Source organism: Equus quagga, chromosome 12, assembly GCF_021613505.1.
Source record: "Equus quagga isolate Etosha38 chromosome 12, UCLA_HA_Equagga_1.0, whole genome shotgun sequence".
In the NCBI taxonomy this organism is placed as follows: domain Eukaryota; kingdom Metazoa; phylum Chordata; class Mammalia; order Perissodactyla; family Equidae; genus Equus; species Equus quagga.
In genome coordinates this window covers 18,494,666-18,521,112 of record NC_060278.1, presented here as the reverse complement: position 1 = coordinate 18,521,112, position 26,447 = coordinate 18,494,666, and the positions used below count along the sequence as shown (strand labels likewise).

The window sequence follows — 26,447 nt, the reverse complement described above, 5'->3', positions numbered from 1 at the left end:
TCAGTTTCCAGCAGTCATGGATGAAAAGTATTCAAAGTATCATTAAAATGTGGTTTTATCTTTCAAATAGAAGTCCTGGAACTAAAAGAGAGTTTCACCTTTCTTTACAGAGTTTGCAATCCTGCCCTTTAACAAGTGCTATCACCTGAGCATCAATTGTGACTTCTGGCCAAGTGCCCGAGGGCTCCCCGGATGACAGCAAGATGGACTGTGACTGATTCGGCCCCTGGCTGGCCCTGCAGAGTGCAGAATATACTTGCATTCTAACACTAGAATGGTAAGAGCTTCCCCTTTGAAGCCATTTTAGATCAGGATCACAAAATCTTCCTCTAATAGGCCAGATAGTATATATTTTCAGTTTGGGGGATACAGTCTCTGTTGTAATTACTCAGCTCCGCCGGTGTAGCACAGAAACACTCATCGATGATACAAAAGAAATGGGCGTGGGTGTGTTCCAATGTCGTAGTCCGTTATGGCTGTGATAACAAAATAACCTAGACTGGGTGGCTTACAAACAGCAGAAATTTATTTCTCACAGTTCTGGAGGCTGGAAAATCCAAGATCAAGGTGCCAAGAAATCCAGTGTCCGGTGAGGGCTCACTTCTTGGTTCACGGATGTGGAAGGGGCAAGGGAGCTCTCTGGGGCCCCTTTCATAAGGGCATTAACCCCAGAGCCCTTATGGCCCCGTCACCTCCAAAGGCCACACCTCCTAATACCATCATACTGGCGGGTAGGATTTCCACACGGGAATTTTGGTGGGGGGGCGGGGGGGGAGGGATACAAACATTCAGTTCATAGCATCCAACAAAACTTTATTTAGGGACACTCCACCTTTGAATTTCATATAATTTTCATGTGTCGTGAGATACTTTTCTTCTTTTGATTCTTTCTTCAACCATTTAAAAACGTAAAAACCATTCTCAGCGTTCAGGCCGTAGTTTGCCAACCCTGATTTAGGTGAAAAATTCTTAATGGAGTCACAAATTGCTCTTTCCGGCAGTTCAACACTTTGGAATTGCAAGTACTTTGATTTAACCCAAAAGTAGATAATTTAAAGTGTTAAACTGCTTTGAAGTGATTATCATATTCGAATCAATCGTAAATAGCAGCTAATTAGTAAACAGTGTTATATGTTTAACATGTGTTCCTACTTTTGTTTCCCTGCTCTGATGATACTGTCTTAGAGCTTTTCACTTAACTGAAATAATTTAATTTTCTACTTAAATAATAATATTATTGATTAAATATAATAAAAAAAAGAAACCCTTATGAAGTATGTAGGTTTCCAGTGAGTTTAAGAAATTAAAGAACATACGGTTTCTTTAAAATGTCCATCCAATCTTAAAGATAAAGCTTTCACAAAACATATTTTAAGTCATTTGATTATTTTTGAATGTCTATCCAAATGCTGGCTTTTCTCTGTACACATACAATCTGTTATAACCAGGAATCTGGCAGTTACTTTTTCTTTTTATTTTGAGGAAAATTAGCCCTGAGCTAACATCTGCTGCAATCCTCCTCTTTTTGCTGAGGAAGACTGGCCCTGAGCTAACATCTGCTGCCAGTCTTCCTCTTTTTTTTTGCTGAGGAAGACTGGTCCTGAGCTAACATCCGTGTCCATCTTCCTCTACTTTATATGTGGGACGCCTACCACAGCATGGCATGCCAAGCGGTGCCATGTCCCCACCCAGGATCCGAATTGGCCGCCAAAGCCGAAGGTGCGAAGAAATGTGTGAAGGAACGTGTGAACTTAACGTGTGAACTTAACCGCTGCACCACTGGGCCGGCCCCTGACAGTTACATTTTTGACAGTAGATGCTAAATTAAAAAGACCATTGAAATGGAAGTAGATCCATTCCACAATGAAGATTCCCAATGGCAAAAGGCTCAATGCCCTGTGGATTCTTTTCAGAGAGGAAACAGAGAATTGGATAACTTCCGTTGGAGAGGTTTTCTATATTGTATTCGTTTCCTATTACTGTAATAAATTGCCACAAACTTCGGGGCTTAAAACAACACAGATTTATTCTCTTACTGTTCTGGAGGTCCAAAGTCCAAAATTAGCGTCAGTGGGCGAAAGTCAAGGTGTCGGCAGGGCCGGTTCCTTCTGGAGGCTCTGGAGGGAGAATCTGTTCTCTTGCCCTTTTCAGCTTTGAGTGGCTGCCTGCAGTCCTTGGCTTGCGGCCCTTCCTCCATTTTCTAAGTGCATCACTCCAGTCTCTGCTTCTGACATCACATGGGCATCTCCTCTGATTCTGACTCCTCCCGCGTCCCTCTTATAAAGACCACTGTGAATGCAGTGGGCCCATCTGGATAATCCAGGAGAATTTCCCCATCTCTAGATTCTTAACTTCACCACATCTGCAGAGTCCCTTTACCACGTAAGGTAATATTCCCAGGGTCCAGGGCATTAGGATGTGGCGATATTTAGGGGGCCATTACTCAGCCTGCCACATACATCAAAAATTTTTTTAAAATAAATTTTGTTGTTGGTGAGCTGTAGACAAAATAAACGAAGGAGAGCAAGGATGCTGCTTCTGTAGACCTGCGCCATATTGTGATGACATACATGTGCACGAATCCTGGAGAAAGCTCCATCGTTTTAGAAATATAACCTTTCATACTCCCAGCCCTATCCATCCATATTCCAACACACTCCTTCAAAAAAGAGGAGGCGGGAAAAAGGGGAAGAGTGACAGCAGTAGGGACGGAAGCTCCAGGATGGAGAAAATCCAGTATAATTGTTCTCTCCAAACAAGAGCTCAAAGCCTCATCCTCTTATTAAATGTACATATACGCAGATATGTAAAGGGACATTCTATGTATATAGTCACCTTAAGTACAAACGTTATATTATAATATCTTAAATGACCCTGACTGTTAAAACATCTAAATGATCCTTATCTGATTCAGTCATTCAACAAACATTTCAGCTCGGCATCTAGCCTGTGCCAGGAACTGTTCTTGAGTATTAACTGTTCTTGTTCAATATGCAAAGATGAATATGCACGGCCAAGTCCTCACATCCTTTTAGTACCCCTGCAATACGTACGATGGGCCCAGGAGGGGCTAAATGACTGTTCGGGGGACGGAGAGAGGATTTGAAAGGAGAGGTCCTGCTACACAGTGTGACAAGCTACGAGGGAGACGTCCAGGGAAGGGTAAACGATGTGGTGTGGCAGCAACAGAGGGTGTGCAGGAGACAGTGGCTGCAAACGAGGAGGAGAGAGAGGCAGGGGCCAGCTCTGAGGAGACCTGTGTGCCGTGCAGAGTGTAGACTGCCTCACGACGCGTGGCCCTGAGGCATTCTCACGTGGGAAAGCGGTCTGTGGTTTTGAAAGACAGTCCAGGCAGCAACACCGAAGACCTAGTGGAGGGAAGGAGAGGCGGGAGGCAGTCAGCTGCTGGAATTGTCCAGAAAAGAGGGAAGAGTCTGAACTGAGCCAGAGGGAACACAGAAAAGGAGAGGAGAGGGTGAGTTTGAGAAATGCTGACCTGCCATCAACACAGCTTTGCAGCGGAGCAGACACGGCCGGGGTGGGGAGGTGAAGCAAAAGGATAAACTGGGGATAACTGAGTTTCCTGCTTCAGCGGCCCGGTAGACGATACCCTCAGCCAAGAGAGGAAACACAGAACTGAACAGGTTGAGAGGTTGGGGTGAGGGCCGTCGAGGAGTCTTGGTTTTAGGCCCGTTGGACTGGAGTTTCCGGGAGAACATCCGGAAGCAGATGTCTAACAGACAGTGAGACACACATCAGAGAATGAGACTCGGGCGCACAGGCAGCTGTGGGAGCGTGGGAGGGGGACAGATGCCCCCGACACTGCGCGCAAAGTAAGTCAGGAGCTGGCAGAGGGCAGAACCAAGGACGGGCAGACAGGAGGACCCAGGGGGACACTGAGTCAGAGAGCCACGGAAGGAGGGCACTCTACAGAGGAAGGAAAACCATCAAAGGCTGCAAAGACACGGAAGAGGATGAGGAGGTCGCCCGTTTTACCATCACGCAGCCGCTGGTGAACTTAGCGACGTTTGTTTCGGGAGAGTGGGAGGCAGAAACAGCACTGCAGTGGGTCAAGAAATAGAAGCAGCACATGGAGAATAACCCTTCAAGAAGTCCAGGCTAAGGGGAAGCTGGGAAAGTGGTTTGGATGGCACAGTCTGGGAAAACCTACAGAAACGGGGAGACCTTTGTTGAATTAATAGACTCTTAGGGTGTACTGGTTTGTGCCAGGCACTGCACTTAGCTTCTAACAAATATTAATTCGTTTACTCCTTGGGGTGGTTAATTTTATGCGTCAACCTGGCTAGGCCGTGGTCCTCAGATATTTGGTCAAACACGTCTGCATGTTGCTGTGAAGATATTTTTAAGATGAGATTAACATTTAAATCAGTAGCCTGAGTAAAGCAGATGACCCCCCCTAATGTGGGTGGGCCTCATCTAATCAGTTGATGGCCTTAAGAAAAAGGCTGACCTCCCCCAAGGAAGAGGAAATTCTGCCAGCAGACTGCCGTTGGACTCAAACTGCAACATCAGCTCTTCTCTGGGTCTCCAGCCTGCTGGCCTGCCCTGTAGACTTTGGACTTGCCAGCCTCCACAACTGCACAAGCCAATTCCTTAAATCTCTCTCTCTCTCTTTCTCTACACACACACACACACACACACACACTATTGGTTCTGTTTCTCCAGAGAAATACACTGTTCAGAACAACAATATCCTCCATTTCACAGCTGAAAAAACTATGGCACAGAGAGGTTATGTAACTTGGCCAAGGCTACACAGCCTCTGGATAGCAGAGCTGGAATTTCAATCCAGTGTGGCCCCAGAGTCCCTGCTCTTAACCACATGCTATGCTGCCATTTCCGGAGCACTGATCCGGGTGTGTTTGGGGCCAGTCAGGAGGGCCAACGGAGAGAGGAAGAATAACGAAGAGAACAGGAGACTCAGCAAGTGCATGTCTTGTACACAAGAGAAAACAGGTACGAGCGATTTGCCCAAGGTGGGACTTACAGTTGTACAAGTTGCAGACCCAGGTTTCAGCTTCTCCCTTCTCCCTCCTACTTTGTCTCCATGCTTCTTTATCCACGTCCTCTCCTCCCTTCAGAATTCCCGCGTTCTTCAGAGACACTCTCCGTCACACGCTCTCAAGCTGCTTTCTCCTGGGAGACCAGGGCTCCCTCTGTCCTGACCAGGACCACAACGTCTCAGGAAACCACCGAGTCGTAGAGAACACACCCAGCAATCAAGTGCCCATCTACTCAGCGTGGGGTATGTTAATGCCACAGCACGAGCCAGCTCGCATCGCCAAGCGCAGTACATCTGATCACATCAGTGAATTCCACACAAATAATTCTGGAGTCTCTTAGAAATTATTTGGAAAATCAAACAAAACAAAAACCCCACAAACCCCGGAAATCCCTACAGGTATTTATTTCCAAATATAAATTCCTAGAACTGTAATTTGACTACTCAAAGAATTAGGCCTCTTTGAAAACACATTTGATATCAAAAATCTCTGAATAATCTTTATGCATGGCCTAACAGTTTAAAATTCTGAATTGGGTCCTTTGAAAACCGGTATTTTCAGACTGGACTTTCACGGAACTCGGAACCAAAGGGATGCAGGACCCAATGTGCCTTCAGAATCCTAAGCACGGGCGTGTGCTCCCATGTTATTATTATGAGTGTCAACTCTAAAATGTCCCAGGGGATGATTTGGAAATACGTGTTAAAAGCTTTAGACTTTTGAACATTTTTAGCTCAGCAATTCCACTTCTAAAATTTTATCCTCAGGAAATAATCATGGCCGTGTATAAAGATTTAGCTACAAAGATATTTATCATAGCATTGGTGAGCACAGTACTGTTTTCCTAATTGTAGGGGACTGACTGAGCAACTGAATCATGACCTATCCAAAGAATGGAATCCTTTGCACTCATTAATATTGACATTGTGGTTAATAAGAGTTAATGCTATGGAAAGACGTTCATGATATATGAATGATTTTTAAAAGCAAGTTATAGAACAGTGCATAGCATATAATCCCATTTCTGTTAAATATATATTTTGTGGAAGGCCCTGATGATTGCCTGGTGTTCACACACCTGTGCGATTCCTCCCCACACTGTACCAGTGCTGGGCTCTGTGACCACAGCAAATGGAAAGAAGTGATGGTGTGCCACTTGGACGTTAGGTTATAAAAGACCGTGACTTTCATTTTGCCCACTTGGGCTTTTGTATTTTTAGTTTATTTTTTATTTTCTCTTGGATCACTTGCTCCAGGGGAAACAAGCTGCCAGGTTGTGAGCAGCCCCGTGGAGAGGCCCATGTGGCAAGGAGCTGAGGCCTCTGGCCAACAGCCAGCAGGGAGCTGCGGCCTCCTAGAGCCATGTGAGTAGGACTGAGGCATGCTCACCAGCCCCGGCTGAACCTGGAGACGAGCAGAGCCCTGGCCAACAGCCCGACTGCACCCTTGCTGGAGACCCTGAGCCAGACCACCCAGTGAGGCTGTGCCTGGATTCCTGACCCTCCCAAACAGAGAGACAACAGACATTCCTCGTTGTCTAAAGCTGCTCAGTTTTAGGGCAATTTGTTACACAGCACTAGATAGCTAATACATACTTGCAGAGTAAAATGACCAGAAGGATATAATCCAAAATATTATTAGTGATTTTCTCTAGGTGGTGGGACTATGGGTAATTTTTATTTTCTTTTTTTGTACAATGTTGGCCATGTTGTTCCTTTCTCAGAAAACAGCAAAAGAAAACCACACGCCTAAGAGAGATCATATATTCATTCTAAAGAATAAAAGGATTAAGATTAGGAGAGTCCATTTTAGCTCTAATAACCTTTTAAGATTCTTTTCAAGTAAATTAGCTTAAACGTGCAAGGAAAAAAAAAAGTAACTCCAAAGAGCGTGCCTGAATGGCACAGCGGAGTAAGCTTTACCCACCAGAAACCTCGGCAGCATTTAGTAATTTCACAGAAGAGAGACCTGCACAGGCTTCTTGAAAGGAAAATTCAACAGTAAAGAAGTCATCTGTTAGTCGATCGCCAGCACATTAGTCTTGCTTACCCAGCTTCTGGTCAAACCGCCACGCTGCGACATAGGCATTGTGCCTCAGACTGCTCTGTGTGGCCAGGGGCACGGTGACATAAATGGGACCATCCACCAGCACCGGGGTTCCATCACTGCTGAGCAAGTGGACGCTGACAGCTGTGACCGGGGTCAGCTCGTACCTGGTGCCGTTTCCTGCAAGCAAGAAGCATTCTCCATCACTTGCACACAAGGGACTTAGGTGGGGCTGGGGAAACCGTTTGCAAGAAAATAGTAACAGTTACCATTGACTGAGTACTGTACCTCTTATATGCCAGGGGCTGGATAAAGCACTTTAAACACACAGTCCTCACCACGACCTTCTAAGCTAGTAAAATCCCCATTTCACACACAAAGAAACTGATGCTCAGAAAGGGCAGTAATGGGAGCTGCCTAAGGGCATACTCCAGTGTGAGGTGGGGTTGGGATCCAAGCTCAGGTTTGCCAATTCTAACTACTGTGCTTTCACAAAGGGCCTCCAAACGGCATGCGGAAATCCTCGAAATGGACTCCTATACAGAGTGAGCCCCGTGCATGTGTTAATTTCTTGGCCCATCACCATAATGAAACAAATGCTTTAAATTAGAGACTGCTTAAAAAAAAAGAAAGGTGAATTTCTTCAAGGAGGGCTTCAAAATATTAACGTACTTCTACTAGAGGTACACGATTGAAAAGTTGGACATGAAATATTTATGAGTTATTTTAGTTGCCACTGTTACTTTGATCTGTTTAAAAGGAATTTAATATACCAATTATTCTACATTAGAGCCCTTTTATCTAAGCCAATGCTTTAATGACTGTCTACTTTACAGATAAATTAGGGAATGCTTAGGAGAGCGATATTATATTTATATGCTTAAGCAATCCATTTTAGAAAGATTTTTCTCCAGTGAAATATAATACCACAAAATGTATTCCATCATAATTTTAAATCCTTGCTTGAACACAACGACGAAAACACAGTGATAAAAAAATTTAAGCTACATTAGAACACAATCTATAGGATTTCTTGTTAAGCTACTTACTTACTCACCCATCAACTACCTGAGCTAATGGAAATCTCCATCTAGGACTAAATTTAAACATTTAAGCAAATCTAGGGAATAAGTTTCAACAAGTTAGAGCTAAACCCTTCAGAGCAAATGCAGCTAATGACAGCACTGCCTTTTATCATTTGTACCCATCTCTGTTTTTCAATGAAAGGAAAGGCATGGAGATTGGAATTTCATCAAAAGGTCCATGTTGAAATCACAGATTCGAGTCCTGAAATCTTTTAGTCCGACTATTTCGTTTTAGGGTAAAGAAAACCAAAACTCAGAATGTAGCATATTTCTGGCCAAAATATCTTGCGGATGGACACCTAAATGTGCCAGTTGCCCAAAGGTGACACGGAAGCAAAGCCAGGTCCACAATGTACCTCTCTAGGTTCTGTTAGACTCTCTTGATGAGATACAACTTAAAACTACAGAGAAATTATTAGACTTGGTATAAACAACTTAGAGGTCATGTTTTCAGTTAGGTAACACTGCTTCTTTCATCTAACCTGAAGCAGGATGTCTGAACAGGGAGGCAGCGGGTGGAACAGAGAAGCACTCCAGACTCATCATCCATCCTTTCCTCCCACTTAACTCTGCCTCTTGATTCCTAGAAACGGCATCTCCACTGTCCCTACTCATCATCTTTCTATTCTCCCTTCCTATTATCTTGCACATCCTGGCCCAGGAAGACGAGATCTGCCACTAACTGCTTACGCATACTCGGGCAAGTGACTTCACTCCTCTGGGGTCTGTTTTTCTTGTCTGCAACCTTATCTAGGTTGGACTAGATGCTTTCCTGTAAGTCTCCAGAAAGAAACAGACTCAGATATAAACATCCAGAAGTAAGCACAGCATTGCAGAAAAAAGTATATTAATTTAAAGCAATATGCCTTAGCTTAGAACGTGAGATGTAACGTTCTTTTAAAAGTTCTGTCTGAAGACACTGCAGGCAATTATATCTGCTTTCTTGAGGCCTCTTTCCCTTCTCAGTGTTCCACTGAGTGCCTGCTCCTCCTCCATGCTTCCAAATGACTCTCCCTCTACCCTCCCACTTTCTTTATTCTGGAATGAGTCATGCTTGGAAGGGCTAAATCATTTTCCTTCCAGTCCTTGTTATGAGACTGTACCTCCACACAAAATGCTGAGTTCTAGACAGAAGGAGGCCTCTCCTGCCTGTTCCCTCTTGATGTTACCTGGCTCCCAGGATGTCTGAATAAAGACAGGTGTCAAGCAAAAGCAGCAGGATGAGGGGGCAGCCCCGCTGGACCACGCTAGGAGGCCTCTGACTCGTCCCTCGTAATGGGAGGGTTTTGCTCAGATCGCATCCAGGATTCTGTTCGGCTTTGTATTCTACTACCGACTTTTCTGGACTGCAGGGAAATTTCTCACTTTAGTCATTTTACAGATTCCTCTGTCTTCCTGGAGTTTCTAGGAGAAGTAATTCCTTGAAAACTCCTAGAAAATATCACAGAACCGTTCTCTGCTTCCTTAGCAACCAGAGGGAGAGTGTGACGCTGTGAAGGCACCACGTCCCTGGCCTGTGTATGTGAGAAGGCTGTCCCACGTGACGCCAGGAAACCCTGGGGTGGACAGGAACGAGCAAGTGAGGAAGCAGCCAATGCTCCACGTGGCCCTCTATTTACAACTCTGGAGGCTCCCTCTAAACCGGACACTACTCCTCTTAGGACACTCCAAGGAAACCAGCCTTCGGAGCACTTTCCAATCACATCTGAGGCCTCTGTTCAGCGTCCTTGAACTCCAATTACGACCTGTCATCTCACACAGGTCCATGTGGTCCAGGCTCTCAGCTTAGGGTGCACCTTATAAAACAAGAGGCAAACATCTGTGGGGGGCAGGAGAGAAGCTGTGCACAAAGCGGAACTCGGGACAGATACCTAGCCGATGAGAAGTTGGGGTGTGGAACGGAAGCCACGCCCCCACGGCCTCGTGGGTTCCAGCGAACGCACCTCTGGGTGGCCACCTTGCCTGGCAGCACTCAAAGAAGGTCTGATTCTCCCTAGGTCAACTTATCCGTTACTTCAGTGGAAGAGAAGTTGAATGTAACTTTCCAAAGACCTTACCTCTTCCATCTGAAATAAGAGAGTGATTTGAAAATAAAACAAAGTCCTCTAAAATCAATAGTCCTATGTCTTTGTGTTCTCTTCTCCATCGTCTCGGGTTTCATAATTTATTCAAGAGCTCTTGGAAGTGGGGCACAGAAAGATTAACGAGCTCTGAGGAACGAGGTTGTTCCTCCAAGTTAGACTTCCATGGTGGTGCACCATTTTGTTGGGGAGACTAGATGGAGATTTCCTGACGGTCTCAGATTGTCATTTACCATGTTTCCCCACCACAGTGCTTTTCTCCCAGGCTAGTACATATCAACTAAAAGCCAATATTTTTTCCCCAATAATGTTTAATTACGATGTCTCCCATGCATCTGTCCGATGGTTAATGAGTGGCATATTAATCACATCATCATCACACAAAAATTAAAGGAAGAAGAAACACTTCTGAAAACAGGTACCACAGAGAGAAGAAAAGCAAATGACAGGTCACCAGGTCACCCTGATCCATATGCAGACATGGATCAACATTCTGCAAAACGGATCAGGTGTTTCAGGTTTCAAAGCTTTTTCGGAATGATCCGTTTACGTAAAATACTGGACAATTAGGTGAAATTCAATCAAAGTGTCCCTGGGACATGCAATAACTTACTCACCTAGCAGAAGTGAACCCAGAACAGCCTCTGGATTTCACGTGTATGTTGTGACTAGTCTACAGTGTCGGGGAAAAGAGGAGGGGAGACAAGTAAGTGCTTCGGAACTTCAGAATCCCACTGTCCATTCACCAGAGGGACCAGGGGCCACGTTAGCGTGGAGCACCCGGATGAACTGCGCTGTTGGACGTGAACAGAGGCAGAAGGCGCATGTCTCCAGTCTTTCCTGATAAGGAATTATTATATATCTTCTGGCTGGTGGCTTTTAGTTTCTCTGACCTTTGAGCAATGTGTGTCATGCCAGAATAGGGTGATAATGACCGAGCTGACCCAGAGGTCTGCCAGGAGAGGATTCAAACTCAACTTCAAAGGCTGACCACTCTTTGCTGAGTGGAAGGCAGAGAGAGAGATCAGAGCAAGGAAAAACGTGAGAAAATGCAGGACGGACACAGACGTAGAGAGCAGAAGCCCCCATCCTGCATGCTCCGTGTGCCGGTGGGGTGGGCGGCCCCAGTTTGCTATCTTGGAATCAGACCCAGTGCCACCCCTGCCCTCCCAGCCGTGACACGTGGGTGGGTGGGGCAGTGCATCTCGGCGAGGGCAGCTGGGAAGGCTGCTCCACCAAACACACGTTCTGGGGCAAGTGGGACCACGTTGAGGACAGAGGCACAGAAACGCTTGAACTCTGATCTTACACTCTTAATACAATTTCACTTATAAGAACTTTTCTGAATTGAATATATGTAGCTCCCCTAAGGAGAGCACAGAGCAGGTGCTTAAGGCAGTTGGCACTAGCAGAAAGGCTCAAAGAGACAAGTTCACTAAAATTCAGATCTGCAGTGGTGCAGACTGAATTCCTTAAAAAAAAAACAGTTTCGAGGCACCTGAACTTGGAGGAAAGAACCCCCTTCTGCAACTTCGGTCCAGCTCTCTCATTTGATACCAACACATCCAGCCACATGGAAAGATTCAAACAGAAGCCTCTGCTTCTCTGGGGCACAGGGCAGAGACTCACATTACCTGTTCCATTTCCATCTGAGCCTCGCAGATAAGGAAAGCTGTCCACCTCCGCGGGGGAGCTGGCGGCCGTGAGAAAAGCCGTCAGGTCACTGTAGCTCGTGTTCTCGGGCAGCCTCAGGGCTCTCCTCTGGAAATGAACGCGGGGCTGCGGCCGGGCACCTGCAGAAACCAACCTCGGAGTTACCTCCAACAGGAGCAGTTTCTGTTTTTAGAAAATGCAAAACCAGGAAGTGCTTCTCCAAGGTTTCAGCGTGCCTCCCCCACCCCCACTCCTGCCCCCATCTCCTCCCAGCCCCCATTCCAGCAGGACACAGAGATGTGACAACATGCTATTATGAGGATAGAAATAATAGCCCATTGTCGCCTTTGTTTTGACACAGGATGTTATTTAGGTTTTTAACAAAAAGCTTTCCAAGTTCTATTTGTGAGTGGTCTTTTCACTGCACGGCATTTGCCTATGAAAAAGGGGCAACATTTTGGGAAAGAAAGTCCATGTGAGGGAAACAAGTAGATGACAATTAATGTTTTACACAAACAAGGCAAGAGATACCCTTTGATACTGTAACAAACGCGTCCGTAAGCCCTGGTTAAAGTCCACAGACCACATGGAAGCAGAGCAAGGAGAATAAGGCGCAGGCTGGACAAGAATTACAAACGAGAGCCCGACAGTAATGAACTCTTCTTTCTGTGGAAGCTGCCACTGGCATCCAGTCTCTTCTGGCGGGTGCATCCTATTCGTGACATACTATGTCGCCAATTTTCTGTTGAGACCCTGAGGCTGATGTGAAGTGATGCTCTCTTGCCCACCTCAACTGCTCCGTGCCGAGGGACTTCTGAGCTGATGGGCCCCATGGCACAGTTACCGGGTGGCGTCATCCACAGTTTCAGTTTGCTCCAGATGTTGTTTTGATTGTAAAACCTGAGCCTGTTTTTACCTAAGGCTGTGGCGACTGTCACAAGACGTGAAGGTGCTAAGTCCTTTTTGCACAAACCCAGCAAAAACAGACAAAAATGAACAGAAATGGGACCAACGAAAGTACACTTTTCTCCCTATTAAACTAAAGCGTTTCCTCTAAAGTGATGGTCTGCCCTGATGTTCTGGTCACGGCATCTCCTAAGCCAGGCTTGAGGCAGACCACGTTTTCCCTGCGGTCAGCTGGGGGCTCCTTCTCCCCCATCCACGGCTGTCTGGGCACAACAGCCCTGTGCAGAGTTGATAGTCTTTATACCTACTCCAGGGTTTTTTTTGTTTTTTTTTCAGGAAGATTGGCCCTGAGCTAACATCTGTGCCTGTGTTCCTCTACTTTATATGTGGGACACCTGCCACAGCATGGCCTGACAAGCAGTGCGTAGGTCTGCACCCGGGATCCGAACCAGCGAACCCTGGGCCACTGAAGTGGAACCGTGTGATCTTAACTGCTATACCACCGGGCCTGCTCCAGGGTTCCTTTTAACCCTGGATCAGAAACTTTTAAGTGGGAATACGCCTATCTAGAATTGTTCTGGAATAAGACAGTTTTAGAGCTTAAAGGATCAAGTAGCCCACATCTCTCTTCCTATAGGTGAGGCCACGGAAGCCCAGTGGACTGACCGCCAACACAGAGTTGAGTCTGGGGGAGGCTGGCTTGACCTCGTCCAACCGAGGTGGTAGAGAGTCACGATGCTACCCCTACCTCCTAAAAATCACTATTAGAGATCTCAAATGACTGGTTCTCTACTCCACGAAACACAGGCCCAGCTTCAGGGCCCATGGGAGCCAGGTGCCCAAAGTCATGGCCGACCTCTCTAACTCTGCTCACCTCCACTGAAACTACCTGGCCACTCCCATCCTTCCAGACCATCAGTGTCCTGTGTTTATCCCTAAAACAAGTGGACTAGCATCCACAGATCTGTATCTTTTAACTCCCAGCTCTCCTTAGTCTGGCCTTCTCTTCCTGTGACTGCACAGAATGCTGATGTCTTCCTCCTGTTAGCCCCTCAGCCTGCAGAGTTCACACGCCCCGTGCTCCCAGGAGCTCCGTGCCTGGCTAGGGGCAGCGTGCTCCCCTAGCCTGATTCCTCCCGCCTCTCCCCACACATGCTGTTTGCTTCTTTTGGTCTCCTTTTCCATGCTGCCCTCAGAGATAGAAAGTCAAAGTCAACCTTTTCTTTGTCGTCTCCTCACCCCAACTCCATAACAACATTCATTGCTCCTATTTTTTTCCAACAACAGTGAACTTTCTTTTTTTTTATTTTTATTTTTTTGTGAGGAAGATTGGCCCTGAGCTAACATCTGTGCCAATCGACCTCTATTTTGTATGTGGGATGCCACCACAGTATGGCTGATGAGTGGTGTGTAGGTCCCGACCCAGGATATGAATCCACAAACCCTGGGCCGTAGAAGCAGGACGCGTGAACTTAACCACGACACCACTGGGCCGGCCCAACAGTGAACTTTCTGAGATTTTATTTCCATTTTTCCTGTTCTTCAGTCTAAACAACGCTACTGAAGTTCTTCAGTTACAGGCCCCCGCGTGGGGCCTGGTTTCACATGGTGCGGAAACAACGAACGTGCTAATACGAAGGAAAAGATGGTGTGTCTGAAGGGTGACAGTTGTCCTTGCACATTGAAGGCAGAAAGCAGAGCCCAGGCTGGTTACCCCTGAACAGGGCAGGATACGTGTGCCCTTCCAAGCCTTCGGAGCAGCGCCCTGTGGGATGGGAAAGTTGGGATCTCTGTGATCTTTGGCTCTAACGAACAGAGACCTACTCAAACTTGACCAAGGGAGAAGGGAGGCTGTGAAAGGTGAAGGGGGACTTGTAGTGAACTCAAGGATAGCAGCCCGGCCAGGCCTCCTTGGGACCGGTCTTGGACCTGGGGATGACAGACCAAGACGGCGCCCCAGCTCTCAGGGGCCACGAGGCATCTCATCCTGCCTCTGTGTCTGCCCATTGTCTGTCTCTCTCACCTTCTCTTATTTCTAGCACATAGTGCATTTCAGTGGGAGATGCATCTCTTCCCTCCCCGCCCCTGCCCTCTCTCTCCCCCTGCTGCTTCTCTTCCCTTTTTGTGCAGGAGAACTTGGTCCCTGGCCAGACAACTGGGGTCTACCTGCGATGGCTGGTGGGTGGGGGGTGGGGGGCAGCGGGCAATGCCATGGCAGGTTTACTAGAAGGGGATGAGGCCTACCCAACTGATGTGACACACGCTGTGACAGCATGACGAGGATACCTGTCTGCTGAGGGACCAAACACGCACTGAGCACAGGTAACACCTCTGCCTGCTGAGATGACCAAAGAAACATCAGAGGAGTGTAAGGGTCGAAGCTATTCTAAGCCACAGTGTAAATAATATCTAACGTGGGTGTATGTGAGAGTTGGGGGAGCGGTCATGTTCTGGGTACATGAAGCCTACTTCATGTACTAAAGATGCTGAATTGCCACACATTTCAGAAAGGGACGTGATTGGTGGGGATGGGAGGATGGCGTGGACACGTCTGTTGGTCCCCTCTAGATGCCTCTCTCCCACATTCCGCAAAGCAGCTGCTTCAAATTTCTCTGTTCTTTTCAAACTCAGGGCTCCAGCGCCATCCCCAAAATGCTCTGACCCTACTCGACTGAAAACACTGGGGCCACCACTTCCTCTCCCTACACTTTAAACTCTTTCTTCCCTCTTCCATCTCTTCTATCTCTGCTCTCCTCCAAGGTCAACCCAAGCACCCTAACGTGTGCTTATCTTATTGCAAGACTCGGCTCAAGCAACTCTTCTTGCCTTGGTCAATAATCTTTCTCTACAGGCTTTTCCTCCCCAACCAACAAATAGACTCGTTTTCTTCCTCATCTAGAAAAATAACAAGAAAACATCACTTTAACTCTGTCATTCCCATAAGCGAATGCCTTCTCTCCTTCCACCCAACCCCCCGAGATGTGGCTTTTTACCCACAACACACGCTGCCCTCGGAAATGTTAACTGGCAAGTGCAGAATCTGCAAACCCCGTGACCACTTCTCAGCCCTCATCCTTGCAGACCTCGTCACAATGGTCCACAGTGTTCACCGCCCCCGCCCAGGATGCCCTCCTTCTTGGCATTTGTGGTCTTGCATTCTGCTCTCTCCAGAGTCAGCCTGCGTTCTCCTCTGCCAGTACTCTTTTTTTCTTCCCACCTCTGGATGCGACAGCTCCTGAATGGCTGCCTTCAGGTGCCTCTGCTGTTTCCGGACTCTCCTTATTGACTCCCCTCCACTCAGCTGTGACCTCCCTGTCCAGCCCAGGACTCTCTGCCAAGCTCCATGCCTGCATTTCCTCTGCCTTCTAGACACCTCGACTTGGATGCCCATCAGGCACTCTGACTTTAGACATTATCTCCCTTCTCTCCCACTTAACAAAACCCCATTCTCCCGAACATCCACGTTTGATTCCAGGGTGTCATCATCAGTTTCCCTTCGCTCAGGTACCAGGACTGGCCAGTCTTCCCTCATCAGCATTTCTAGCAGCATCTTTTCCTCCCTTTCTGCCTCCACCTTGCATTACCTACATCACTCCTTCTCTCAACTATTGCAAAGTCTCCTAACCGGCCGCTGGGCTTCACTTTACTCCTTTTCATCTATCAACACATTGTTCTAAAATTCCACTTTCCCTGCCCAGAAGCCTTCACTGGAGCTCCACCACTTACCAAATCAACAACGGCAGCAACAATTATAGGCCAATATAGCCTCAAACTACTACCCCATCTGTCCTGTGAGAGGTGCAGCTCAGAGCTTTAGAATTGACAAAGTTCTTACATACATATTATTTCACTTAATATTTACAACAATCCTGTGAAGGAGGACCTCTCTCCTCTCTTTATGGGGGAGAAAACTGAGGCCCAGAGAGGTTAAGTGATTTTCCCAAAGTCATTCTGCTTGTAAGAGGCAGAAATGAATTCTTTTAGTTCTAACCTCTGTATCCCTTCTTCGTACACCAAGCCCACCTCAGAAGAGAGGCTGTACTTATTGCCAGTCGGCTCTGAATGTCTGCATGACTCTCTGCTTCTGCGTATGCTCTCCTGCTCTTTTCCACGTCTGAGCATCTCCCCATCATCTCTATTTGCATATCCTACACACCCTGCAAGATGCAGCTCAAATGCCCCCTCTTCTAGGTAGCCTTTCTTGATCCCACCTCAAGGTGTCTCTGTATCTCTCTTACAGCACTGATCTTCTGTGCCTGTTATGTTTATCTGTATATCTGCACAACTCCCTAATCAGAGACACCTTGAGAAGAGAACATGGGCGGTGGAGCCACTTAGCTCGATGTTTAAAGCTTTCCTCTGCTACCTTCTAGTTGACCGACTTTGGGCTTCAGGTTTTTTATCTTTAAAATGGGTACAGATCATGCTTGTCTCATCATGCGGTGGTTGTGATGCTAGGTCAGAACACACACGCATGATGCCTAACAGTGCCTCCTGTACACAACAGGTGCAGCACAAGCAATAATTTTCCACCTCTTCTCCCTTTTAGACGGAAGCTCCTTGAAAGCAGGTATTCTGTGAAACACATCACACCATGTCCTGTAGACAGTTGGTGCTCAACAATATTTATAGAATTAAATGTAAAGATGAGCCATACTGGGCAACTCACTATGTCCCAATAATGGTCTGTCTTAATTCTGACCAGGGTTCCTCAAATCTCAGGAATGTTCCTCTTAACATTTCGGGCCAGGTAATTCTTTGTTGGGGGAGGACAGCTGTCCTGGGCGTGGCATGGCCATGTCTAACAGCATCCCTGGCCTCCACCCACTCGATGCCAGTAGCAGGCCTCAAGTTGTGACAACCAAAAACATCACCAGACATTACCCAATGTCCCTGGGGGGCAGAACTGCCCCTGGCTGAGAACCATTGCCCAAGATACTGTGAGCATCCTCACAATGATCCCAGCGACATGTACCAGAAGTCTCCTTTGTAACAGGTGCAGAGCACGTGGAGAGGAAAAGGACAAAGGCTCTGCATCCTGGAACTCAAGAGTAGAGAAAGTAGTCATGGAAATGGCTTAATTATCACAGTGTTTTAAGTGCCAAAATAAGACAGCTATGCTAAAAAGTACGGGAGGAACTTCAAGAGAGAGCCACCACCTGCCCAGGAGAAAAGAAACTCCAGAGGGGATATCTGTGAACTGTGTCTTGAGGCCATGTGGAGGGAGATGGGAAAAGACAGCACATCTGAAAGCAGGTCAAGCATGTGCGAGAAGCTTGAGGACTTCCCTGTGCGCCAGTGCAGCCTGCATGGGCCCTGGGGCCAGAGGAGGAGGCTTGTGAAGGGGATGGTGTGTCCCACTCAGGAGTCTGGACTTGAGGAAGCCGGCAGAGGGGCGTCGACGGGGATTACTGGCATGGAAATGAAATCATCGCGTTTGTTTTTACCCAGTTCTGATAGCGGGTGGGTGGGGTGATAGCTGTCGGTGCAGAGAGGCACAGTGATCAGCCAGGAGGCTGTTACGAAAGGTTCAAGCGAGAAATGATAAGCTTCCAAATAGTGACAGTGGCCCAGGGGATCAAAACAAAAGAGGTGGCTGGAGTTGAAAGCCATTTTTGGAATTCAAGAAAGGCAGGGAAGTAAGAACCTGTGAAGGAGACTGAGAAGCAATGAATAAGGGAAGGGAGGCAAGAGTGATGGGGAAGAGAGAGATTTGAGAAGGAGGAAGGGTTAGGTTTGCACGGCTGGGGAGAAGCCAGAGAGGACAAGGATCGGACACTGGGCACAGGAGGTGGCGACTTGGTCTCTGTCGAACTCAGCAGGAGAACTGAAGGACACGTGAGGCAATGGAAAAAGGAGTTGAAGGCATGCAAGCTGCGTGCAACATCTCCAATGTTTGGGAGGGAAAGGAAATGAGAAGACTGGAACTTGAAGGAGAAATAGGGATTAAGAAGGGTTTCTCTTGGAATGGCAAAGATGTCATAATTTTGCGAGCTGAGAAAGAACTAGAAGAGAATGATGGAAGACTTGGCACAAATGGAGGGAGCCAGGAGAGGAAGAGATGAAGAATGGGATGGAGTGTGACTGGAAGGGGCACATGGCCGGGGGGGAGGAACCAGAGGGAGGGACATCACAACATCATCTTAGAAAAGGGGCAGGAAGAAGGCCACTGGAGGCATCCTTCCCTGCTGGCATCTATTTTCCCTGTGAAACAACTGGCAAGGTCATTACTAAGAGGAGGGCATGAAGGTTGGGTGGGGTGTGAAGGGTGCAGTGGAGAGCTTACAGCAGGTGCCCTGGGGAACAGAAAAAGGACCGTCTAGGGGACAGGGAAGAAAACAGCAAAGGGGCCCAGCAGAAGATGGAGACTACCGACTTGGCTGGTGCTCGTTAGTCTGACGACAGTGCGGCCATGAGCGGCCTGGAGCATCTTTATGGTACCTTCCTATTTACTGTCACGTTGTTCTTAGTCAATAAAATGTCCTGTTTCTCCAGAAACAGCAAGAAGGTCTGCTAGGTGGTTTGGGAGCCAGGGCTGCAGGCTGGCTGCCACAGTCTAGTCCCCAACATTCCAAGAACTCCAGCATTACCATCCATACCTTATAATTCCTCATCTTGAGAGGTAAACTTTGGAATCACCACCAAATTCCTTCCGACAAGGTTTTGGTGTGAATGTAATCTTCAGCGAAGTACAAAACACTCTCAAAGAAATGATTCTTATAAAATAATTGACAAGCGTTCTGTCTTACCATCTTATTGAAAAGTTTAAGAGCAATTTGCAAGCATTCTGGGACAACGAGCACATTTTCAGATACAGCTGATGTCGGGAAGAATCTCAGTAGTTAACCAATGACTAAGCTGGCCCTTCCCCTTTGCCATGCTGTTACCATATGGCTGTTCCAGACTTTCTTTATACAACAATGTCAACAATAGCAACATGATTGCTTTCCTTATTTTAAATGGAAAGGATCGTTGACTGCTAAGGCTGGTTCCATTGGAAACTTGCATTTATTGTACACCTCGTATGTCTGATGGCACTCTACATAAACCCACTATCTGATGAGAGAACAGTATTATGCTGTATGTGGTCAGAATTGAAAATACACACCCTACCCACAGGGAAGAAAACAAGTGGGCAGGATTTGCATTTTTCAAGGAAAACTCTCATTAACCATGAGTCGATTCTATTTTATTTAGTTATAAATATTTCAAAACAAAAACTTCAACTGAGGCCTTAAGCGTCTAACTAACGAGAACAATGGCCTCCTTCCCCTCATCTCCTGGTCTCCGTCTCCCACCCGTGGCCTTCATTCTTTCAAATCTTTCACTTTAGTGTCACATGAAACCAGTGGCATCACCCAAAACTATGACAACACACATGTTAAGCTTCATCACTGAACTGTCATCATAGGACCTACCTTTTCTCGGGAGAGTTTCATATATTACAACATCTGAACAACACAGCAACATTCAAATGGCTTACAGTACTTACATTTCCGATCAGACAAGAATTTATTTATTTTTCTCTTCTGAATCCACTTGAAAAAAATTAATGCACATACACTTGACTGGTTTGAGAATAAAAATTTAATGTATCATTTATAAATGCAGTGTTATATTGGTTTTATTGAACAGAACTGCAAAGACCAAAAATTATCTCCAGATGGCTTTCTTTCCAACTGGTGAGAAAACTCTGAAACAAGATCACCCAGCATTATCAGTGCCATGCCTCAACTCTACTGAGACAAGGAAGAGGACCACCAACAGTTATTAAACTCATGAAGTAGGAGAAGTTACAAAATTAGCAAGATTTCTGTAATTTTTAAAAGCTGGAATGCAAGTGATTTTTTAGAAAGGGAGAAATGGCTCTCAGCTAGTTTCTGGTTATATACAGAAGGGAGTGATATAATAGATTAGATACACTAGCTGTAATAAAAACTACCTGGATGATTTACATCCTTGGGCTTATAATATGACCATGCTTCTTGCTCCTTAGAGGAAGAAAGAGCTATTCAGCTACTCTCTCTGTGTGTATGTGTGTGCATTGTGTGTGTGAACTGTTCTCTTCTTAGCAGCCACAACAAAGAAAATAATTGACCATGGCGTGAGTAATCTATATGGGAAGTGCAAAAAGCGGTGGGATTTGGACTGTCTTTTTGTATTAGTTTAGTCAATCATTCAATGAATTGCTCATTGGGTACCTATCATAAGGCAGGTGTGGGACCAGGCCTTGGGTGTGCTAAGGTGAAAATGACATAGTCCTTGCCCTTCAGGTTTTGAAATTTTAGTTGGAGAGAGAAGGTACACTAGCAAATTTCGTAGAAAGGGAGGTATCATAAAAAGATACAGACCCCAGCTGGAGAGCTGTTTTAATGCACCTCTTCTGGTTACTAATAAGGACCCAAGGGGCCATAAGAGAGACAGGGATGTGCTGGAATCCAAAGACAGGAGCCAGGGCGCATGGAAGGCACAGGAGCGCCTGGTTCTGGGTTCAGGGCAGCTCTGGGACGACACGGCAGGAGTTTGTGGATTTCACTTGCATCCTGTGCCATCGACATGACTCCACTATTCCCCAGTCTGCTTCTCTCTGACCTGCCATCACTGGCTCCCTTTTCTTACTCATACTTTCTGTTCCCTTCTAACTTGGGCTCCTAGGTGGCCTGGCACGGTCACAGACCCAGCTGTACTTCATGACCATTCAGCTGAGATTCTCACCTCTTTTTCTTAGTTGGATCCTAGTAAAAGGAAGAAAAAGAAGAGCTGACGGGTTCAGCTTTGCTCTTCCAGGTGGGTCCCAGCCCCTGGCCACACTATGGACTGGTCACCCCTGAGTTGAGAGTCACATGATCTAAGCCCCTTGGCAGCTGAGGTTGAAGGGCAAGGCACCAGCATGACTCACATCTCCAGGGAAGACACAGAAAAGACTCCTGGAGGATGTGGCCTTGAAGCTGGTCTTGACGTCCAAGTAGGCCTTGAAGACAGATTGGAAGATGGGGCGGATATCCCAGACGGAAAACAGAAAAAGAAATTCGGTTAGGCTGGAACACAATACCTGAAGGGGAAGAACACTGACAAGGGAAGATGACGCCAGATCACCAGGCCAGTGCGCACTGCGTCGTAAGGAGACTGGGTTTTATTCTACGGGCAAAGGAGAGCCACTGAAGGGAGTGAAGGAACCACAGTTCTGCTCCAGGAAGGCCGCTCGGGCAGTTTAGTGCAACGTGTTTTGGAGAGGAGCTACAAGAGGTGGGAAGTCCGATTAATTTCTCAAGTCCAGCTCCAATCCTAACTCAAAGACTGGGGACAAGCGCACCAGTTGGGGGCCACTGCAGTGGTCTGAGTCGAGACTCACCAGGGCCCGAGTAAGTGCAGGGGCCATGGCAACACAAATGGGCAGTACGTGGGCAGCAGAAAAGAACGCACGTGTGCACGGTGCATCACTGTCAGATGACCTGGCTAGGAGGGCCAGGCCCACTGTGGCTCGATTGGACCCACGGAGTCTAAGAAGGGGAGATGAAGGTCACACACAATGGCTCCACGGGGAGAAGGTGACCACTTACAGAAGGTGTTTAACACAGATCCTGAGATCCTTCACGAACCCCCTCAGAGCCACCAGAGGAGATAATTAAGGGTCAGCGCTTGTGGGGGGACAGTGAGGAGCAGAGCAGACAGCGAGAAAGAGGTCTGGCAGCTACCATGGGGTAAAGTGTGGCCATAGCAATGGACGCTGTGGGCTGTAGTTTGAGCTTTCGTCACAAACACCTCGTTAAGGTTAGCATCACTCCAAGGGTGAGAGCGACTGGGAAGGGATCCACATGTGGGTGCAACGGATGTCAAAGGCGCTGTGAAGGAGAAGGAGGAAGTCGACAATGAGAACTGTGGGGCCTAAAAGTCACGTATGGTAGGGGGTGCAGGGAATCTGCTCTGTGGGAAACTGTGCCTAAAAATACTGCCACCTCCGTCCCTTCTTACCAACAGCTACTTTCCAGATGACTGCAGCAGCCACCAGAGGCTCAGGGCCAGGGGACTGTCCAGCCCTGAGTGTAAGGAGCTGGGCTTTTATTCCAAGGACAATGGGGAAACCACTGAAGAACAGAAACAAGGCAACTCGAAAGCTTTTACTTTGTGAAGTCTCGATGAGGGGTTGGCAAGAGCAGGAATGGGACAACCAGTTAAAACCTCCTGCAGGTCTCTTGGGGGAAATGGTGGCATCCTGGATTCATGAGGAGGCCACACGGATGGAGAGAAGAGGCTCTGCCAGAGAAGTAGACGTGAGCAGAGAAGAATCAAGGATAACTCCCAGGGTGTTGGAGGGAGCACTCAGATCTATGTTCTTATATCATTTATCGAGATGGAAGGGTAAAGACCTCAAGAGTTCGGTGCATATACCATAAGTCTGAGATGTCCATCAGACATCCAAGTGGAGACATCAAATCAGCAGTCAGCTCTGAGCCTCCACCATAGGTGGAGAGTCTGGGCTGGAGGTAAGAAATTGGGAGTAATCGGCGTCTAGGGAGCATTACAGCCCTGGGTCCACGAGGTCTTCTAGCAAGAGTACTGGAAAGAAGAACATAAGCCCAGGACAGTCATTGGAGTGTTCAGAGAAGCGACCACGAGATAGGGAGAAAATCAGGACATGCTGGCACAGAAGTGAAGGGAGGACAGTCTCATGAAAGAGGGACCAGTGGTGTCTGCTGAATGCTGTGGAGAGGTCCAGGGAGATGAAGAGAGAAATGTCCTTGGGTTTGGCCACACAGGGTGGTAAGAGCCTCTGACGAGGCAGTCTGGACACAGTGATGAGGAAGGAAATGGGGCTGGAGTTTGTGGGGCAGGGAATGAGAGGCGAGCAAGCAGAGACAGGAGTGCAGACAAGCCCCGACAAGGACAGCAGAGGACAGGGCAGTGGCTGGAGCAAAGTACGGTCATGGAAGCATTTTCTAGAGATGCACGAACTTTTACATTTGCCCCCAGCAGAGTGGGAGGAAATGGTGGTGCAGGAGAGAGGGGGAAAATCATGGAAATGGAGAGATGGGATGCGGAGCACAAATAGAAGGACGGGCATGTAATGAACAGGACCTTGTTGCAATGCAGCGAGGAGTGGAGGACAGGCTGGGGGCTTGGTGACAAGAAGGTGAAGGTTGTCAGTTTCTCAGTGAAACAGGCAGAAATGTATTAGCTGAGAGAGAGAGAGAATGTGAGTGTGTGCGTGTGCACACAGGAAGTCAGAAGATGGGAGAGCGGGTATGAAGAGTCAGAAAACAAATGACCAGGAAGTGTCCTCTATCCCGCAGGGCTGATGCCCCCTTGAGGTCCGTGGTCATGATCAGATGTACAACCAGTCGATGCAACTGTGAGGTTTCCTCCAGCCACATGCAGCTGTTCTGGTGTGGCCATGAGTGGCTGAGGTCAACCAGGGTCAGAAGTTCTTTAGTCAGGCAAAAATGGCAGAGGGAGAGGGGAGGAGGATTGTTCAGGGTATCTGTGGTGCTCAGGCACGGGAGGGGGGCAATCCTGAAGGCAAGGATGTGGTGGGACAGGGCACTGGAGCCCTCAGAAGTGTGTGTGCCGTGGCAGCGGGTGGAATGAGGGAACGTGGTGGCTGCATTTGGAGGGTGCATTTGCTGGGATGATGAGGTCTACGGAGTGACTTGGAAGTGGGTGACTGAGGTGGGGTACAGGGAAAGCACCCCTGGAGTGGAACAGCAGCCAGGGGACCAGCAGGGCATCACCCAGGTAGATGCTATCATTCTCAATAAACAATTACAGGAGCAGCGTGAACCAGGGAAGCAGAAGCTAAAGTCTGAGTCCAGGAGGAAAGTTGACTAAGAGACGAGTGTCAAGTGGTCCGACCACCTTCTAAGGAGCTACAGTGATGGAGGGAGGAAGGAGGCAGAGTAATTTAAATGTTACTGCAGAGCAATGAGAGACCACTGCATGGAAACCCAGCTCCCTACTTGAGAAGGCTGCAGGGAAGGCCGTGTCCTCAGGGACATTTCAGACCAGGAAGGCGGGCAATGTTCAGGGAAGAGGTGGAAGGGAGTTCGCTGAAGGTGTATCTGAGGCCCAGAGGACACAAGGTCAGAGTCTAGGAAGGTGGGGGTTGGGTTCTACTGGACAATGTCCCTTTCTGGTCTGTACCCTATGGCCTCACTCTTCTCTGTTTTTCAAGACCCAGTGGCAGGCCCACACCACAGAAGCCCAGCTGCCCAGCTACTTGAGAACTTTCTACCAAAAGGTATGCTGGTGGACCAACATCTGGAGGAAAGGATGGGCAATTCGGAGAAAGGAGAAGAAAACTAAGACAAAGGATGAGGACGACTAGTAAGACGGCAGATGACGACTAACTCTGAGGAAAAGGCAGGCAGAGGGCAAGGACCAGTTAAAAGGAAGAGAGAAATTTCTAATTCCTGAGCAGGTGATGAAAATTACGGCGGCTGCAGCCCTGACAACAACACGTAACATAGTAGGTGGTCAGTTTTTTAACTAAAAAATCAAAACCCTAAAGGCTGTGAAAAAAAATGGTTCTTAAGGCTTACTGAAAAAGAATACACAATATACAGTGGCTGGAACATGTTTGTGAAACTCCCTGTTTTATATCCACCAGCCCCCTGCCACGTGGGCATGGGCACAGCAACAACAGACGTGAGCAGAACAAGCAGAGTTCCAAGCCGGCCAGGTCTGAGCAGCTGGCAGGCTCCACGTGCTCAGGCCTCAGGAAATGCAAAGCAGGTATCAAACCCAACAAGAAGTCAGCCAGGTGAGTCGTAGTTTCCATCTGATATTTGAAGAGCTGCTGTCAGCTCTAAATTATACTCTGACCATCCTAATCTACATCCTGACACAAACAGGCCAGCATAGTCTGTCGGTATCAGGGACATTCATTACAACTGTTAGTTCCTTGCTATCTATCATTTCAACCAAAGGTCTTTATGAGAATTTAGCCCAGTGGAAAAACAGCGAGAGACTAAAGGTTCCTGGCTTAGTGAAGAACATGAGAAGGAAGCATAATCATTCCCTCATTTCAAGAAAATCATCATTGTACCCCCGTGTTGACTGCAGCATTATTTATAACAGCAAAGACATGGAAACAACCTAAGTGTCCATCAATGGATGAATGGATAAAGAAAATGTGTATATATATATATATACACACACACACAATGGAACGTATATATATATATGTGTATATATATATACAATGGAATATTATTCAGTCATAAAAAAGAAGGAGATCCAGCCATTTGTGACAACATGGATGTTGAGGGCATGACATTAAGTGAAATAAGTCAGATAGAGAAAGACAAATACTGTATGATCTCTCTTATATGTGGAATCCAAAAAGAAACTGAACTCAGAAACTGAACAGATTGATGGTTGCCAGAGGCAGGTGGTGAGGGCTGGAGGACATGGGTGGAGGTGATCAAAGATATACACTTCCAGTTAGAAGTCCTGGGGATGTAATGTGCGGCATAGAGAGTATAGTTAACAATACTGTATTGTATATTTGAAAATTGCTAAGAGGTAGATCTTAAAAGTTCTTATCATAAGAAAAAAACTCATAAGTGTGGTGACGGACGTTCCCTAGACTTACTGAGATGATCATTTTGCAGTAGATACAGATATCAAATCATTATGTTGTACACCTGAAACTA

General features: G+C 47.1%; 1 protein-coding gene across 1 annotated transcript in view; it reads right to left on the bottom strand.

The window, feature by feature from the left end:
* Positions 1 to 26,447, bottom strand: part of FAM171A1 (family with sequence similarity 171 member A1) — a 131,889-nt gene that overhangs the window by 21,871 nt on the left and 83,571 nt on the right. Inside the window, exons 4-5 of the mRNA XM_046679965.1 lie at positions 11,871 to 12,029; positions 7,074 to 7,250 (exon numbers count right to left, since the gene is read on the bottom strand). Of these exons, the coding sequence (XP_046535921.1) occupies positions 7,074 to 7,250; positions 11,871 to 12,029 (336 nt within the window). The remainder of the gene's footprint in view (positions 1 to 7,073; positions 7,251 to 11,870; positions 12,030 to 26,447) is intronic.